Source organism: Vidua chalybeata, chromosome 5 (genome assembly GCF_026979565.1).
Source record: "Vidua chalybeata isolate OUT-0048 chromosome 5, bVidCha1 merged haplotype, whole genome shotgun sequence".
NCBI lineage: Eukaryota > Metazoa > Chordata > Aves > Passeriformes > Viduidae > Vidua > Vidua chalybeata.
Window position 1 is genome coordinate 29,818,746 of NC_071534.1, and position 18,611 is coordinate 29,837,356.

The window sequence follows — 18,611 nt, forward strand, 5'->3', positions numbered from 1 at the left end:
CTTGAAATTATTCATGGTACTTCAGCAAAGCTGAAAAAAGGATTCAGTCACAAATGTTCAGTGAAGAATATTTCTGTTCAGATCTATACATCACAAACTATAGTATTGGAAGTTGCAGGTGAATATGAAAATATTGATTCAGTTTTAGAAAATCTCAAAGATGTGTCTCAAATCAACTATAAGATATCCAACCTGTGAGCCCTTCAGTTGCTTACAGAAGCCAGATGCAGACCAGAGGAAGGCGCTGACACACTTGGAGAGCTCAGGAATTCATCTTTCCTTAGCCCATGTGGAAGACAACCAAAATTTGACAAGGGATCAGATCAGACATTGGCTGAGTTTTCCCAGTTGAGAATTCTACTCTCCAGTGAAAAAGGCTCTACTCAAAGAAACTGAAGACAGATCACCTACCTTTTCATTCACAGCCATTCAGTCTCTCAGACATACAACCACAATTATCTGACAGAACACACTTAATCAAAAATATAATTATTAGCAAAAAATTTTATTGTACTTTTGATTACAAAGCCTTAACTCCAACACAACAACCTGAAAGGCTTTGCTTTCTAAAGACCATTTCCATTCCATTTCTTAAAAGTCTTTAAATCAACAATTTTAATCTGTAAAACCCCTCACCCTCCCGCCCTCAGATGAAAACCAAGACTGGCACTCTCTCAGCTCAGTGTCTGGGTACTCAGTGTGCAGTCTTTTCCATAATTCTGAACTCCTGAAGAATCCTCATATAAATAAAAGGTGTTCATCAACCAAAATTAATGATGTTATTAGCTTATTGTAAATTACTTGAAATTTTTTTAAGAGAGTCATCACTGATTTTGAAATAGTATCCAATAGTTCTGGGCAAGGACTTTAAGGTGACTAACACTTTTGATTACTTGATTTACTCCATGGCAGCAGAGGTTCTCTTCATCCTAAAGCACGAGTGGAAAACGCTTCAGGACAGCTCCTATTTGCACACAGCTGGTTTAACGTGATATGCAGGTTTCATACTTCATAGCAAAAATAGGACTAGAAAAATGTAAAAACCAATCAAACCACAGCTATACAATTGTACTGAAACAGTACCAAGAGCAACTCCAGCATTAAATATTTTTGCAATTTAGCCAAGTTTTGTCCCAAGAAACAGAATTAATCCTCACTGCCGGCCTGTTTTTCCATTTTCTGTTGTTTCCATTCTGAAAGGCAAGACAATAACTGGTAAGGCTTGTTACTGGAAGAACAATCAACAGTTTAAAAAAAAATCAGATTTAAGTGCTTTCATAAATGTTTTTTACTTCACTAACTGTCCTGTCTCTCCCTACCCCAACATATGCAAACTTATCTCCTCTTAATACTTCTTTGAGCAGCAATCAGTACATAAAGGAAAGGTATCTGCAGAGATATATATTTCAGCTGTGAAAAACCGTCCACTATCAACCTCAAGAAAATACAAAATATTCATGTGACTGGAGAATATTCATGTGACTGGAGAATATTCATGTGACTGGAGAATCCATTTTGGAAACTTAAGCTTTGGCCATTTTTTCCAAGGACTTCATTTTCACCCCTCTTACACTGATCATTGTCTACCATCATCTGATTTCCTTCAGAGGAGGCTGGTTTGGTTTTCCAGTATTTTTTGTAGAACACGGACTACTGTCAACTTCATTACTGCACAGCCTAAGATTCAACCACTTTATTACCAACAATATTTCTGTATCAGCCATTCTTTTGGAAGCTAAAGCAAGCAGAAAATCTCAGCTACTGTTTAACCCCCTGAAGTTTAATAAGAGTTTTGCTGCAGGGGCAACCCTTGAGGCCCAGGGAAGCCCAGCTCTCAGCAGTCAGTCTCACTCAGCACAGATGCAAGCAGAAAATCAAACACTGCTGTGGTTCTCTATCAATGCTGAGAAGCAAAGGAATCTATGTAGATATTTTAATCATCAAAGGAGTATCTAATGCTATAAACTCCACACTGACTGCTACCAAGATATGGGTAGGGATACATTTCCTGATACAAACCCATTTTCTTCTTTCAGATGTTGATACAGCTCAGCTTTGTTGTTGACAGAGTTCAACCGACCAATAAATTCCTGATGTTTCCTAGAGTTGGCAGTATTAATTCTGTTGCTCCATAAAGACAGCAAGGACATTGGCCCTAAAATTATACGTAAAGAGAGTCTAAGTGATGAAAATTTTGAATTAACATTACATCATTAAAACATTAAAGGAATTACAGATTATGGTAATACAACATGTTAAGACAACTAATATTAAACAAACTTACAAGAGGGGCTAAATAAATAGAAAATATGCAAAGTGATAATGGCTGAGGAGTTGCTGCACATGAGATGGACTCTGCTTGAAATGCAGAATCTCAGCATCAGCTCAGCCACTGTGACAAAGTAATTCACACTAAGGAAGAGAAGTCAGTGAGAACTGTCCATTCTGACAACTGCACTGCTTAGGCAAGTTGATTATTTATTAGCAGGAGACAGTGGTTTCTGATACCTGCCCTCAAACAGCATTTCTCACATACAGTAGGTCAAACAGCACCAGCAGGAACTTAGCCAACACCCTGTCAACCCAGGAGTCGATCAGCAGACCCACACAGTGTCTTGGTTTCTCCCTTTTTTCACAGATGTGGTGAGGTTAACATGTTTTCCAAGAATTTCTCAATATTTAGGATTTAATTAAACATGATCTTCATTAATTTAGCTTTAACTCCAAAATTATTCACCTCATTATTTTAGAAAACACAGACTGATGCAACAACATCTACCTTTAAAAGAAATAATCTGTTGCAGTTGTTCTGGTTTACCTTTTGCCTTTTCAACTGTGGGTATTTCGTCCATTGTAATGAGAGGCTTTTTGTTGGGGGGCTCAGGAGAATCAGGGGAGTCTTTGATAACTTCAGCTTCTGCCAGTTCTTCTTTCTCCCGATCCAAAAGACCTTTTAACCTTTTTCAGAGGGAAGGAAAAGGGCAAGGAAAAATATGCTTGAGCAGAACGTAATTCTTGATAGCTTTCTGTACAAAATTATATAAGACCCATACCATAAGAAAATTTCTTTTGACCCCTTGGGAATTTTAGCCAAATAACCCTCTGTATAAAGCATTACATATAGGAAAGGTTCTTAATACACAGTTTCACTTTAGTTGTTGAGACAATTGATGTCTGAATTTTGAAGGAAAGACTAAATTAAAATAAATACATGGAGAATTACGATACAATTTCCTATTATCTTTTCTAGGTGAATTCACACCCATTCACACCAAATCTCTTTTATCTCAATCCCCATTTCTGTTCCACATGTGAAAGCAAAGTTGTAGGAATGATCATTCACAAGAAGGCAGAGAATGTCATCAGCATGGTGACAGCAAGGGTAGATGAAAAGGCCCTCCCATCCTAAATGATTCCAGCATGCACAGAACACATGCAAATTAAGCTTATTACCATGAGTTTTTTGGATCTCTGTAGAAAGTAGTTTCAAAGAAGGAATACAGAACAGACTGGCAGGTGCTTGCCACTTAGACAAGCTACAATAACAACATGAATTACAGACAGGAGGTAAATGGACATTAATCCAGATGCTCAGCTGAAGGGAAGAGCCAAATCAAGCTGGGTTGTTTCAATCAACCTGAGCACTGAACTATCTACAGCTTAAAAGAAAACAACTGCTTGTCCTACATTTTTAGCCACACTTTAGGTTTCCATAAAGCAGTTTAATATCTAATAGCTGGTGTGGTTAGCTTGAGCAGGAACTCCTCAAGCTAAAACATCCGGCTAAATGGTCAACAGCTAAGAACAACAGTTATGCTACAATTTGATTTCACTTTAGAAAATGTACCTCTCTGATTCCTGCCATGGCTTATCTGATTCATAGTCTTTGCCCAACTTCTCTGACTTGTCCTCTTTGTCTTCTCTCTTTCTGCCTCGTTTCTTGCGCTCCTCCTCCTCTGGAGGTTTGCTCCTGCATGCCATGAGACACTCGAGGACTCGCTGGTGTTTGTCAGAGTTGTTTATGTGTGCTCGGACCAGGGTCTCCAGCTCGTTCCACATAATGCGGTATTGCTCATCCCTAAAAGGCCAGGAAAAATACACCACATCAAGGATCACCAACACCACTGAACTACTGACTGAATGAATGCAGACCTTAAGAAACAAAACAGAACCCCCAAATCAAAAATAATTCCAAAGAGATTATCTGTCCTGGAGGTTTCTCCACCCGGGATTACTCCATGCTTGAAACCACATTAACATTTCCCAGTTAATGCCCAGAGTGAAGTTTAAGTTGAAACGGATTATGTCCATTGAAATCATATTGTCCCACAAGATGTCCCTGCCAAAAGGCACTTGTGAAACCTCTCAGGTGCTTGCTAACAATGCAGTGTCAGAGGGTCACTCATGTACTGACATGCAAATTAATTATTACATTATTTGGTTTTAAAAAAATAAGAAAGAATTGCACCACACTACTGTCAATAACTCCCAGTCAGGTAGGCAAATCAGGAGCTGAATTTCTTTTCAATCACTTCTTGGAAATACAAGGCACACATCCCAGTGATTGAGGGATCAGAATATTTCATGCTTATTTTAAAGAAGTATCCCATATTTTAAATAACTGTTCCATAAGGATTCTAATATATCCCAATTTTAATGCACCATTCATTTATAATATACTTAAGTTTTCCTTTTGATTAATTTGAAATTATTCCACTTTATCTGTCCCATTTGTATCTATTTCTTACCTTTGCTAATAACTATCTTTGATTTCCTATTTTTTAACATATTTAAATTCTTTGATAATAAAATTGTAGTGGTTTTTTCCCTACCATATGGCAGTACCAGTACTGTTATAGCCCCTAAATGATACAGGTGAAGCACTCACAGCATTTGGGATGTGCAATACAGTGTTTAGTTCACTACGTATTACTTTTAGCTGTATTTTAAAAATTTGGAATGAAAACATTGTCAACAGAGTATTTCTGAAAATAGTGCAGAATCAACTATGAGAGAGATGCATGTAACCTTTTTGGCCCCTTTCCTCTAGTACCAACTGTTGAAATTGGCAGTGGATCATTCTTTCTCTCCATGTCTACCAAATTGTATATTGTTTTTTGACAATTCAGTACATCCTCATCAGTCATTGTTTCCTTTACAATCACACTGGCTAATGGCACTACCTGCAAGACAAAATAGAAATGAAAAACAAGAAAATGTGTGTGTGTCACAGGAGAGCAACAGGGAGAAAAAAAATTGAAGACAATGAAACAGCACACAACAAAACCCCACCATCTTAACCTCAGTTCAGCACTAGCTCCAAGTATAAGCAAATGCTTTCTTTACCCAGCAGAACTGGAGCTGTCAGGTTCAAATTACTTTATTTAAATAGCATTCCAATAATCTACTGCATTAAATACAGAGTTAGTTCAGGAAAAATAAAGCTGAAAATAAACTGATTATACTGCAAGGGATTTATCATCCCATAGAGCCAGTATTTCATCAAGTGACAAGGAGAAACTTAACCTAGAAACAGAACAAAAATGTACACAGCCCAGGTTACTTACAGCTTGCATGTTGAAGATGGTGGTCTGAGAAATAATCATAGGCCAGTAACGAGTATGTTTCTCTAACTGATCTTTTGCACGTTCCAATGGAATTTCAAGACTTCCATCGATCTTATATCTGGGCTCTAGAAAAGGAGTTAATCGGTTTTCCCTCATAAATTCACCAAAATCCTAATGATAACCAAACAAGATACAATTAGGCATTTCTCTAACAAAGTAACTTTCAGTGAAGGGGCTAAACAGCTTAGCCTTGCTTATCACTTTATACCATCCCACTGCCACATCTGACCCTACCAACCACAGCCCTGTCTCTAGCTCTCACGCATTAACCAGGGAGAACACAAAACAGGGGCACAGAAATATGGGGTAAAAATCAATGTATGTGTTTTGACAAGGAAGACTACCAGTTCTGCAAGGTATTTAATGTATGGGAAGAGTTTTATTTTTCCAGAAAGAACTTCTGCTTATTTACAAAAGATATCAACGATGTGTTGAAAAAAATAAAGGATAAATAAAAGGCATGTTAACTGATTGTCTGATATCAGGGTTCCAAGCTGTCAACTTCATCTTTTTTATTTATTGTACAAACCACTCATGTGCAATTTATCCTTTGACAATAAGCATGATATAGCCCTATGTGTATCCAACTGACAGAAGAAACTTGCCGAGAAAAACGTTTTTCTAGAACCAGAACAAACTTTAAACACTCCTAGTGCATTAAGGAGGCATTCCTTGACACACAAAGTATTTCATGAAGCAGGCATAACAATCAACAAATGCTGCATTTTCTACTAAATATCTATCAAGGTATTTATTACAAAGGAAGTTTGACCATGCAATCCACTCCAACGTTTCCTTCCCACATCTACTGCCCTGGATCTGTTGTCATGTGAGAGAAGCAGCAGTGTAGGACAGAAAGACCCTTACTGTGATCCTGTAGTCAGTGACCCTCCCACCGCAGCCTTCGCTAATTGAGGGGGGATCTTCCAGAATTGAGCGGGAGCTGCTCAACACGTGCAAGAAAATCTCTCCCCCATGGCTGCTGAGCATGTGGCTGATGACTTTTGAGCCAGACTTGCGTGGCTGTTCCAACAACACTGAGCGACCTGGTGGAAGGGAGATCACTTTCATTCATTCATTCTTTCATTCATTCATTCCTGTGTGCTGCAATTTTAAATTTCAAGCTGCTTGAAAATAAAATACACGTTTGTGCTTGGCCAAGAAGAATCTGAACCCACCAAGGTGGTGTTTTCACCCAGCTGAACAAGGAACTGCCATCTCCTCACTTCTTGACAAAGAACAGGGTATGTGCTCCTTAAAATTTTACATAGCAACACCAGAAGGCCTCTCCTAGACCAAACAATCTTTTTTTTCTTAGGAAAAAATACATATTCATAAGGCATTCAAATGGCCCTGCTGAAGAAACACACTCATTAAAAGCAAATTTCAGTAAGTAATAAAATTTCCTCTTGAGTATTTAAGGCATCAGCTGATACCACTTGCTAATGGTTAAAATGGATACTGTTCTTCAGACAGAGAAATAAAACTCCCTTTGTCTTATTTTCAGTAAAATACACCAATCATTAAAGGGTGCACTCTGCAAGTAAGCTTCTTTATAGCAGGAGGCAAAAATTAGAAGAGTGGGCTTATCTGAAATACGCTATTAATTTTGGTTCTAACAATTTTTATTAATCAAAGGACATTTTCACTACACAATCTCTAAAGAAAAATACACCAAGATATAGTGTTTAATAAAACCACTGCATGTTTAGACAATCAAATTACTTGAATGAAGGAAACATTCCATTAAAAGGATGTTTTGTTTGCAAACATACAAACCTCCATTTCAATACTTGTTCCTTCTTTACATCTTTCCTCCCATCTTTAAGTTTCAAAACACATTTGCCTTTGACGACATTTAACAACTTTCTTCTCTTATTTAGAGAACATTTTAAAATAAACATAGTATTTTTACAGTATGTACACATTACTGCTATACAAATCAAAATGTGCTACATGCTCCATTTATAAAATTAAAAATTATAACATTGAATATTTAGCCAAGGACACAAATTTACCATTAAGAAGAAAGTTTGTAAGGCATGAAGAAGGTCTGCTATTTACATCTACTGGTGAAATTCTGTATGCTCCGGTGCAATAGTGCAGTTCTGAAAAAAAAAAAGGAGTAGATAAGTGGAGTGTAATTCCAGAGACGGAAAAAAAAAAAATCCACAAAATAAAAGAATGGAAGAGGCTAGTCCACAGTGAGCAAAACAAAAAAGTCTAGATGCCTCTCAATCTGGAAGTCCTTTCACCACCTCATCACTGAGAGGATTCCCAAGAATCCACAGCTCTGAGAATCTCATGCATTCCCAAGCCTTGTTTCCAGCAGAAACTCCACTGAATTTATCTCCTTAATTACTCTATCTCCTGATTTACTTCACTTACCAGTCAGTCTGCTCTTATTTTGGCCTGCTGGCTCAACGAGTCAACATAAATTGCTAATAGTTAGCAATGCATGAGCTTCATGACCACGCAATTCCTATGTTACCTCAGATCTGCCCAGTCTTTCTCTCCTGTACTCAGATTTGTACAAGTTACCAACCAGGTCTGGAAGATTCCATGCCACCTACCCACACTGTTGGTTCGAGGAGTGCACCATTTCAATGTCACAGTTTCTTTAAATGTGCCTTCCCTGCTATTGCCACCCACGTGGTTATCACCTGCAGAGAAAGGCAGAAAGAGGGGGGATCAACCAGAGCTTCTTTATTACAGCAAAACAACGAACAACTTTAAACTTCTAAGGTACAAAATGTTAACATGAACATACACACAATGTAATCTAAATTTAAAACTTAGATACCTAACTTTTTGATTTGACAATTAGAAAGTTCCACATATGTTTAGTTCCATCAGTTAACAGGCAATTATTTCCTGGAAAATGCTCAGGACTTTAAGACAATGAATTTTCCACACAGAAATCAGAACTCTTAAATGCCAGAGCTGACTGTTTCTTGTACATATTATATTCACAAAGTCAATTAAACCAATCTAAAGGCACATTTGACAAGTTTAGTTTTTTGAGGAAGGAAGTATTTGGTCTCATCATCCAGTCTCTTTGCTATGTCAGATTCAGCCTGAATTCTCTCAACGTGTTCTACTGACCACAGATGCTTTATTATTAAAATATTATTAAAATATTAACATACTAGAAATACTTTATTATTAAAATTAACTGCAACAATTCTAAAAATTATCTCTCAGAATACCTAAAGGCCAAACTTATTTAACCTGAAAACTCCTTGGCAACATTTCAGAGAAGTAAGACCAGTGTAACTTAATTCCTGCTTTCCTCGCATCACAGCTATTACAGCTGAAATACATATTTAGAAACAAGTGAAAGAACCCAAAATTTACAGGATATAAGAAGAGACTTTTTCCTCTCAAAGTCCTGATGGGAAAAATATGAAGAGGAAATGCAGTCAGAGTCTACTTTTGTATTTTCCTAGGAGACCTAATTCCTTGAGCCAACAGGTTTTATAAAACTGCTTTTGATTCCTGGCAATAAAGCTTTAAGATTTCAACATCATAACACCAGTTCAGGTGAGGCTGAGGTCAGTACTGCAACACCCTATGCTTTTCATCAGTCTTTAGTAATCCACTCCCCTAAAATTTGGAGCACAGCACTTGCAGATGACAAAGGAGTTACCTCCTCTACCTCAAAGTAATGGGAAAAAGAGCACAAACTCCCCAAAATAGCTACTTATGGATCATATGACATTTAATTCTACTAATAGAGAAGTTATAAGCTGATTTTTAATGGAGTTTTACATCAGGAAGTTTCCTCAACAAAATAGTTCTGAAAAAGGCTAAGTGTTGTGCTTTTCTAACTTCAGTTGACCTATTAAAAATTCACCTCAGAAGAATACTAGGTAGTAATTCCAAATTTACAAAAAAAAAAAAAAAAAAAAAAAAGATAGTAGGTATTTCAAATACAGCAAAAAAGCTCAACAGCCAAACGAGTCTTGCTTTTTCCAAAGCAATTATCGTCATAAACAGGCCTGTGGGATGTAAGTGATGCCAATTATTATTACTTAACAAAGTTCAATTGTGCAAGGCAAAATTTTGCACAAATACCCACAAGAGGGACTTCATTTTGTAAAATCTCCCTGCATATCTGGTCTCTCACCTACTTTTTATATGTCAGTAAGAAACTGACATGCCCTATAAATCTCACAGCAATATCCTGAACATATGTGAATTCAGCCTGTTTTCTCAATGCTGTATTAAAATATGTCAATAATGAGTAAAACTCCAATGCCCACATTACAAATAAAGTTTCCTGGATTGCAAGGAATAACTGAAATATTTGCTCCTGAGCCTGAAGTGTACATGGATTTGAAGCTCCCAATCTTTCTTTGTAAATACTCCCAAAGAGGCTGATCAAAAGCCACCTTCAGAGGGCCATTTCTACTTACCACTCTTTAAAAAATCCACATGTGCCTCTTTGTGATGAAGCAGCTCCACATCATAGTTGGCTGATGTGTTAGCATGTTGTTCTTCCTTCAAAAGATAACAGTAGAGATAAATAGAATGACTTTAGCTAGAGGCCACCATTTTCATAAATGAATGATTCTACATTTGTCTTTCAGTCCAGAAGAAAACAAAAAGTCTCCAAGTGCCTCAGACAAGAACAGGATTGCAATGCTGAGGAAACTTTGCTCTCTGAGCAGTTTAAAGATGCAGCCAACTTCTTTTCCTCTTATTTTCTTTTTTGAAACCCTATTCCTCTTTATACAAGCCTCATGTCAGGGTGCAGAACATCACATACAGGTAAAAACTAGGCTTGACTATTTCAGTAAATTAGTGAAGTTAAGGAAGCCCACAAAATGTTACATAATCACCAGCAGTTACAACTTACTGAGCAGCAACAAAGGCTCACTGCAGGGTAGAGTGACAATTACTTTTCAAAACCAAAAATCAAGAATCCAAACCAAAACCCACACTTTAAACGTATTATTTCTTAAGCTTATGATAACAAGTGCACTTGCAGCTCCAAGTTTATAACTAAAAAATTGTAAAGAGGACACTGCATCTTCAAACAGCTGCAGAGGATCAGCAAAAACAGAACAGTAACTCTGCTAATTTACTCCAAGTTTAAAAAGAAAAACAATAAAAAAAAAGAAAGAAGAAAAAACCACAGAGAGCTCAACATAGTCTATTACTATGAGGACAAAGGCAGAAGGAAGAGGCACACCAGCAGCACACAGGTCAGAAAGTTACAAACAAGGTATTTGCAAACTCAAGTCACATTTATGCCATGACCCACGTCAAACTCTCAAAAAACTGAAAATTATTTTGATATCATGTTCTAACTTATAAAATCCACACAATATTGCTAGTTTTCAAATATGCAATGATTGACTGTGTTACAACTTAATGAATTTTTTAAATCATGAAGGTTACCTGCCCATGGCTCTTTTTCTGTTTGAATACTGACACTTCTGTCTCAATTGTCTCTTGCTGCCTGATCAGAAAATTACTGTCAATTTAACACCTGACATTCTAAACTGCACTAATTTCCCTCCAAGTAGCAAAAAAAAAAAAAAAAAAAAATTAAAAATATGGACGTAACTTCTATCACAAGATGCTTAATAGAGTATCTTTCTTAACTAGGTATATCCTGTCCCCATTTCATGTTTATGGATTTTCCGAGTAGAAAACCCACTGGAAAACCCTTGGTAAAAAAGCAGCTTTTAGTTACAAACACCTTTATGTTGGGTGGGCATGATAATGAAAGAGGAAAAAGAGACTCACTATGCCACTATAATGCACAAGGGTCAAGAATATCTAAACACAACTAGAAAAAGACAAAAGAATCACAGACAAATTGATCTGAAGTAAACAAGACTGTATTTATATAAAGTAATACAAACAGAACTGAAATAACACTTGTATTGCTACATCAAAAATTGAGATTTGGCAATACAATATTTTGTTCTGTGATCCTTCTTTATTTTTTCCCCTACTTCATTTTTACTAACCTGATCACAGACATTGAATGTGGGCTAATAAAAGAAAAAAAAACAAAACAGAAAATGATATGGAGAGAAAAACAATGTAAAAATTCCATTAAAATAAACATCAAAAGTTTTCAAACAAATTTAGAAGTGATACAGTTAGTTAACACAGAACTGTAGACACAATATTACCTTCATAGGGATGTTAGTTATTGTGGTAGAAGCCAGATCAAAGTGTTGCTGTACTAAAAGATTCAGTTTTGTAGCCAGGTGCCTCCCTGCACGGACACTGTGCACTTCACTGGTTAGAACAGGGGAGAGCTGAAATAAATTGATGCATGGAATTCATAGTTTAGGTTGTGATAACATTCAACAGTACAGTCTGTTCAACTCTCAAATAAGCATTTATACTCCTAAAACTACCACTCAAAAACCCACATGAGAGGAAACCACCAAGCAAGAAGCAAAAACTTTTCATTCTGAATTTTGAGCTTATGCCAAGTGCTATACACGCAGTTCTTAAAAACGGTAAAAATAAATTAGAAGTGTGCTAAAAAATTTGAATCACTAATTGTTAATAGGAAAAATTAGTATCACAACATGGGGAATAAATCTTAACACCAGTTCCGGGCCCAGTTTTACATTCTTTTACCAGCTGAGTAACAGTAGCAAAGTAATTTTTAGATGTCTACCTGTAAATGCATCATACATAGACAAGGCAAATAAACACAAGCTAGATGATGTATTTGATTTTTCCCTAGCCAACAAGAACATTGGGTTGGGGCTCAAAAACAAAACAAAATAAATTTTAAAAAACACAGAACAAAAACTACAACAACAATTCCCCAAAAAACCCAAAACAAGATCCCCAAACAACAAAAAACCCAAGACCCAAACCCGGGGACTGCCTTAGAGAGGGAAGTAGTCAGTTTGTTATCTTCCATTCGCAATTTTTAGCACAACTACAGCAGAGTTCTGTAGAAATGAATCACAGGAAGGCAGCCCCACACAGTCCTTTTTATATATTAAATACTACACAGTACTACATGCTTTTCATGTTAAGTCATTTTTCTGGGGTCTTTTCTTACAGACAGCACATAAATGCAGAGCAGACTGCTGAACAGCAGAATATATTACAGATTTTTTTAAATGTACTTGGTTTCAAACAACCACTACATGTGTTTTGCTACTGAAGAACTGAGAATAATTTGCACTATTTTCAGTCTGACATGGTTCCTAATCCTGGGATAAATTTTCTCATTTTAAGCTCCTCACCTCTTTTTTAGGACGATCTGAAACAAGGCTGTCTTCACCAACTGGGTACGTGTGGATTAACACCAGTTCACATTTCTGAATCTGCATTAGACTTAAAAATAAAATCATTTTGCTTAGCCTACAGCATGGCAGACTATCTCCTTAAATTAAATTAATTCTGGTATCTAGAACACAGAATCATATGTTAGCAACATGTTGTTTCTGAAAGTGTGCTGCGAAAACTAGGTCACAGATACGATTTTCAAAAGCACAGACTTCAAAGTAAGTTATCAGAATAAATATAAAAGTCTAACACTTCTTGCTCCTCAGATGCTATAGCACTGTGCTTCTTTTTTGGACACATCAATGGAGTCAAGTCCTTAACTGGTGCAACCTGTTCAGCTTTATTCAGCTGAATGTTGACACTACAGAGAATCTATGTCTCTATGTGTAGGTAGAAATGAGAGGATTCCAGGGAACATAACTACCACACAACACAGAGAGATAGGACATGTAATGGGATATATGCTGATATCCTGATGTGGCTGGAAGTTTGGAGTGATACAGACATTGTACTACATCTCTACCTACAGGAATGAGACATCCCTGTCTTTGCAATGGATTTAACACCTAATTCCTTGGGTAAGATCCTTTATACATCTATGAAACTGCAACTGCAGCAGGAAAAAATAGGAGAGTGCTGCTTCTGCTCTTGAAGCATCTGAGCAGCAACCAGGAATAGGATCTCAACCTACAACAATTTTACAAGATAACACAGTGCCATAGACAAACACTTCAGAGTTTAATTAGACAAAACATATGGTGGAGAAAGACTTCTCAGAGGAGATGAACTCTGTATTTCAAGATTCCTTTATCTCAAGGTAAGTTCCAGGCAATACAGTCATTTAGAAACTAAAACTAGTTTCAAAGAAGTTAGCTGTTTTAGTCAAAGAAAGATGAACATGAAAGTAACATTATCAAGAAAAACTGCTCCAGATGAATTAGTGATTAAAAACACAATGTGTAACAAGGCACAGTTATGAATCTCTGTTTATGTTTATCTCTGTATCACTGCTCTATTTTGGAGCAGATATAGAAGGTAACAAGCTAAAGAAATCCTGTTCTATGAAGGATGAAACTGAAAAGATAATGATCATATACCAGCTCTAAGCTAACAATATCATGATTTACCACCTTCTACTTCACATTCGTTCAAATAGTTCATTAGAGTGAGTTTTGTGACAGAAATACATCCATACTTCCTAGAGGATACAAGAAACTCTGTAAAAAGCATACTCACTGGTCAGAGTTAGCTGCAAGCTTGTTGTGCTCATGAATGGTCTCCTGAACACAATCCTCCAGCATCCGAACATGGCTGTCACTAGAAAGAAATGGTGGATTTCTTTTAAGGCTGCACCATCAATCCTCCTGTTCAAAGCCCCTGAATCTTCTTCTACTTAAAGCGGGAAATCTTTGAAACTTTTGGCTTTGTACAGTCAGAACCCCATAAACAAAAACCTTTGAAAAGGTTTTCTTAGAGAAGCGCTCTAAGAAGGATCTGTGCAAAGAAGCTGCCTGAAGCCATGTAGGCCTGTCTGGAACCACGGGTGAAGGGGCAGCACAGACCCCACGTGCCCTACCTCTTGGCGTTGGTGATGCAGATGATCCTGCCCCTATTGCCCACGCGCTCGGCGTTCTCCATGAGTGTGGTGCGGGCCTCGTGCTGGTATTCGGTGATCTTGCAGAGCGCCTCGACAGCGGCCACCAGCCCATGCAGTATGCTGCAGCACTCGGGGTCTGCCCGCGGGTTCGGCGGCCCCACAGCCGCCAGCGCTGCCATCAGCTGGGCAAACAAAGAGCTGTTACCCGCAGGCACCCCCCACCTTTCAAACCACCCCTGAGAAGTCAGCGTTCTGCCACATTCGACATGCAGATTAATAGAGCCGGGAGAAGGGAAAATGGAACAACTAATGACCATTACTGGCAGACTTCTGGAAAACATTTGGCCCTAAATTGTCCTTTGCAATTGAACTTATTCATTCTGATAAAATAGTCTCATTTATTTCTCACAGAAAAATACCTGACCATAATAACAACTTATATCCAACACCCAAAAGATATTCTAATATTGTTAGTTGCCTTCTGCTTTTATTTTCTGAGAATTTGGAAATGCATTTCTTCCTCAAAGTAAACTTTTCAGAGCATGAGCCCTTTCAGGATGAAACAACATGACCATAAAGAGGATATTAACAATTAATGTATTTAACACAGGTTATTTGCCTCTCATGCAAATATTTTTAAAAGAATTTAAGTTCAAGAAGTAGCAGCAAATTACAGAAGAAATACATAAATATTTAAAATAAGCATTATGAATAAATTAGTTAAGTATCTACTTAAAGATACTAGATTATTTTTAAATTTTGTCTATAGCATAATCCAGGCTCCCAGGCAGCTATTTGAAATTCTGTTATACAACAATTTCAGATTAGATCCACCAATACTGTAATTAACCAGAGTTTTTTCATATTGAACACAATTTTATTTCACAATGAACTCTGGGCTACAAAACAAAAGAACAGTTACAAATCATACCTCCTGCAAGTTCTGATCTTCTTGAGTCCAAGAATTCAACACATGAGCCCCAGAATCACTCACAATGAAATTCACCTACAAGGATCGAAAAAGCACATCAAGGTAACAGCCATTACATTGTTACTTCCCCAAATTTAAACAAACACGAATTGCACCCTTTTTTTTTTTTTCTGGTAATCTGAAGATAATGTGCAATGACAAGCCAAACTCAAGATAACAAACCCACAAAAATCACACACTCCTGCTATATTCAGTTTTCCCCTTAGTAATATGATTAACAACTTCTACTTATATTTATACACCAGAAAATCATTCTCTACACCAAATAATATTTTGAAAAATATTAGTATTTTAAGAACTCAATTATATTTTCAGTAGGATAGCTACAAAATAAAGTAAATTCTAATACTGTAAACTGCACATCATTCTCCAAAGTCTGTCACAGTACATGATATTTACATGGGGTATAAATATCTACCAAGATTTAACAAACATCACTAAGAAAATATGGTTTTCTAAACAAGGAGCTGTGTGCGCCAGGAAGCTCTTCTCCCACTTTTCCAAACTGTTAGCTCCAGGGCAATACTACCCTCTTCCTAAAGCCCAGAATTCCTTCAATGCTGATACCAAAACTCCTACAGAGAGCTACCGTGTGTGTTTAGCAACAAAATTCAACTTAAGACAACACCTCACTGAAGCTTTTGTAAAGTCATTGTTTGGGAGAGCACAATAATAAAGCTCTAAGTTGCCCTAAAGCACCTCTCCATGTTTTGCACCAGCGTGTAAAGTGACATTAAGACAATGAAAGATTCCAAAATTAAATATGTAATGAGATTTATATACTACTAAAACTAATTAAAGGACTATAAAGTATATAAACAACAAAAACAAATTTTAAGTGATAAATTACAATTTGATACTTTACTCAAAACAACACAAAGACATTAAAAGACTTAAATAAATCATGAAAACATCCCTTATTGTACCAAGCATGATATGCAGCATGGCTGACAGAACCTACCAGTTTCTTGAAAGGGAAAATATCATACATTATTCTACAGTACTCCATGGATGACTCCACTGAGCAGGTCCACAGGGACTTGGAGATGGGTGCCAGCGGAATGATGCCCTGGGTGCGGTTCTTCACTAACATATCAAATTCCACGTGCTGCCTGCATGATTCTGCCATGTAGGGGCAGTGATCCACAACGAAAACAGTTTTGTGAGACTCAGAAAATATTTTCATTTTCTTCCTGAAAGAAACAGACATGGAAAGCAGAAAGAACTTGCACACGGTGAAAAAAAAAACACACAAAACACATCATAAGATGGCTGTGCAATTTACACATATATCCTACGAATATGCAAGTTTTAGAGTCCATACTTAGTAGACTACATTTTTTATCAGAAGAAACTATTTTTTCTCAGGAGGAAAAGTAGAGAAAAGTGGAATTATATTGCTGAAAAGCCAACAAAAGTGCACAGTATTACTCTCCCCACCTCTCTATTTAAAACCAACTTTAAAGAAGTACACAAATTGCTTCCTATTTAAGGCTCGTTTCCTAGAATAAGTAACATGCAAAAAAAAATATTATGAAACTTTAAAGACCTTTAAGTAGCATAGTTGGAATTTTAAGCCGATTTTCAGTCTTGGCTTTGCTAAACACATCTTATTTTTAAACGAATAGTTGCATCTGTACTTCAGCATCTCACTAACAAATATACCAAGCATGAAATTATAAAAATCACAGAGCAGGTAGGGCTGGAAGTAACCTCCAGAGATCATCCGGTCCAACCCCCTGCCAAGCCAGGGTGACCTAGAACGGGTAATGCCTTCACATGGATTTGCAATGCCTCCAGTGGGGGACTCCACTCCCTCTCCAGGCAGCTGCTCCAGAGCTCTGTCACCTTTTATGTACAGAAGTTCTTCCTCATGTTGAGGTGGAACTTCCTGTGTTTTCGTTTATGGCCACTAATCCTCGTCCTCTCGCGGAGTACTACCGAAAACGGTAATTTCTAGCTTAAGAATTTATTTTTCTATGTACTTCTGCTGAATTACAGAATACATAGAACAAAAAATACATATAAGCTCATTTTAAAAACCTGAAATATCAAAGCAACGAGGATCACGGAAGCCAGACGGCAGCTTCCTCAGGGGGAGGGAGCGGGGCAGGCTTGGGCCCCGCGCTCGGCTACAGCGGCCAGGGCTCACCGCGGCCCCTTCGGCGTGAGCCCCGGCCGCTGCCCGCCGGCCCGAGCTCTCGCTGCCTGCCCTCGGCGTGCCGGGGAGCCCGAGTGGCCGGGCAGCGCCGCTGGAAAGCATTACGGCGACGGCGAGCGTTTCTCACCTGGGCCGGCTCCTCCTGTGGTGCAGCAGCCCCGGTCCCGCTCCTCGCCGCGCCCGGCCACGGCCGCGGCCCCGCTCCGAGGAGGAGGAGGGACGAGGCCCGCGGGGCGCCCTAGACGGGGCCAGGCGCGGGCGCCTCCGGCCGGGCACCCTCCATGTCCCTGCGGCGCTCTGCTCCCCCTCCTCGGGCGGCTCGGCGGGGAGCGCGGGGCCCGGGTCCGGCCTGCGCGCCCGGCGCCCGCGGGGGTGGGAGAGGCGGCCGGAGCCCCCCCCGCTCCGCCCACCCCTGAGCCCGCGGGGGCCCCGCGCGGCCACGGGCGCCGCCGGCACCGCGGCTCCCCCGGGGGGAGCGCCCGGCCCCTGTCCGCACTTCCCCAGGCCACAGCGCCCGGCCGGGATCAATCGCCCGACATGCCGAGGCCGGCGCCGGCCCCGCTCCCCTTCCCGCTTCTGTTCCCGACCCCGGTCCCGCCCGGGCGCGGACGCCCCTCTCGTCTCTGCGCTGCCCGCACGGCTCGGGGGAGGAGCCCGCGATCTCGCGAGAGCACGGGGTCGCCCTGTGGGCGGGCCCCGCCGAGGCCGCCGTGTTCTCGCGAGATCTCCGAGCGCAGCGACCACACCGAGGCGCGGCAGCTCCGTGTGTTGTTGTGGTTGCGTGGGAATTCTGTGTTCCAGTGTGCAGGGAGCAGGAGCAGGCCCGCAAAAGCTCCCCGATCACCAAAACTTTACACTGTTTATGCATTTTTAGAAACAGAAGCATCAGCGTGCACGGGCTGCAAGTTATGTAATTTGTCTGTTAATTAGTACTCAAGCCCGTTTGCTGGGTGTGTC

At 39.2% G+C, this 18,611-nt stretch overlaps 1 protein-coding gene across 2 annotated transcripts; it reads right to left on the reverse strand.

Moving 5' to 3' along the window:
• Window positions 1–486: 486 nt before the first annotated feature.
• On the reverse strand, window positions 487–18,272 carry INTS13 (integrator complex subunit 13). 2 transcript variants are annotated; one of them, XM_053942807.1, is made up of 17 exons: window positions 17,782–18,272; window positions 16,455–16,686; window positions 15,434–15,508; window positions 14,482–14,684; window positions 14,142–14,222; window positions 12,863–12,953; window positions 11,780–11,908; window positions 10,046–10,130; window positions 8,201–8,290; window positions 7,646–7,735; window positions 6,495–6,673; window positions 5,568–5,738; window positions 5,029–5,183; window positions 3,848–4,078; window positions 2,819–2,958; window positions 2,020–2,155; window positions 487–1,193 (listed from the first exon to the last, which is right to left on the reverse strand). In XM_053942807.1, the coding sequence occupies exons 2-17, from the start codon at window positions 16,677–16,679 to the stop codon at window positions 1,154–1,156; spliced, it is 2,121 nt and encodes a 706-aa protein (XP_053798782.1). In that variant the 5' UTR covers window positions 16,680–16,686; window positions 17,782–18,272; the 3' UTR covers window positions 487–1,153. The 2 variants fall into 2 exon arrangements, with proteins under 2 accessions (XP_053798782.1, XP_053798783.1); XM_053942808.1 differs by lacking the exon at window positions 6,495–6,673 and having other exon boundaries at window positions 5,568–5,692; window positions 17,782–18,271.
• Window positions 18,273–18,611: the final 339 nt, after the last annotated feature.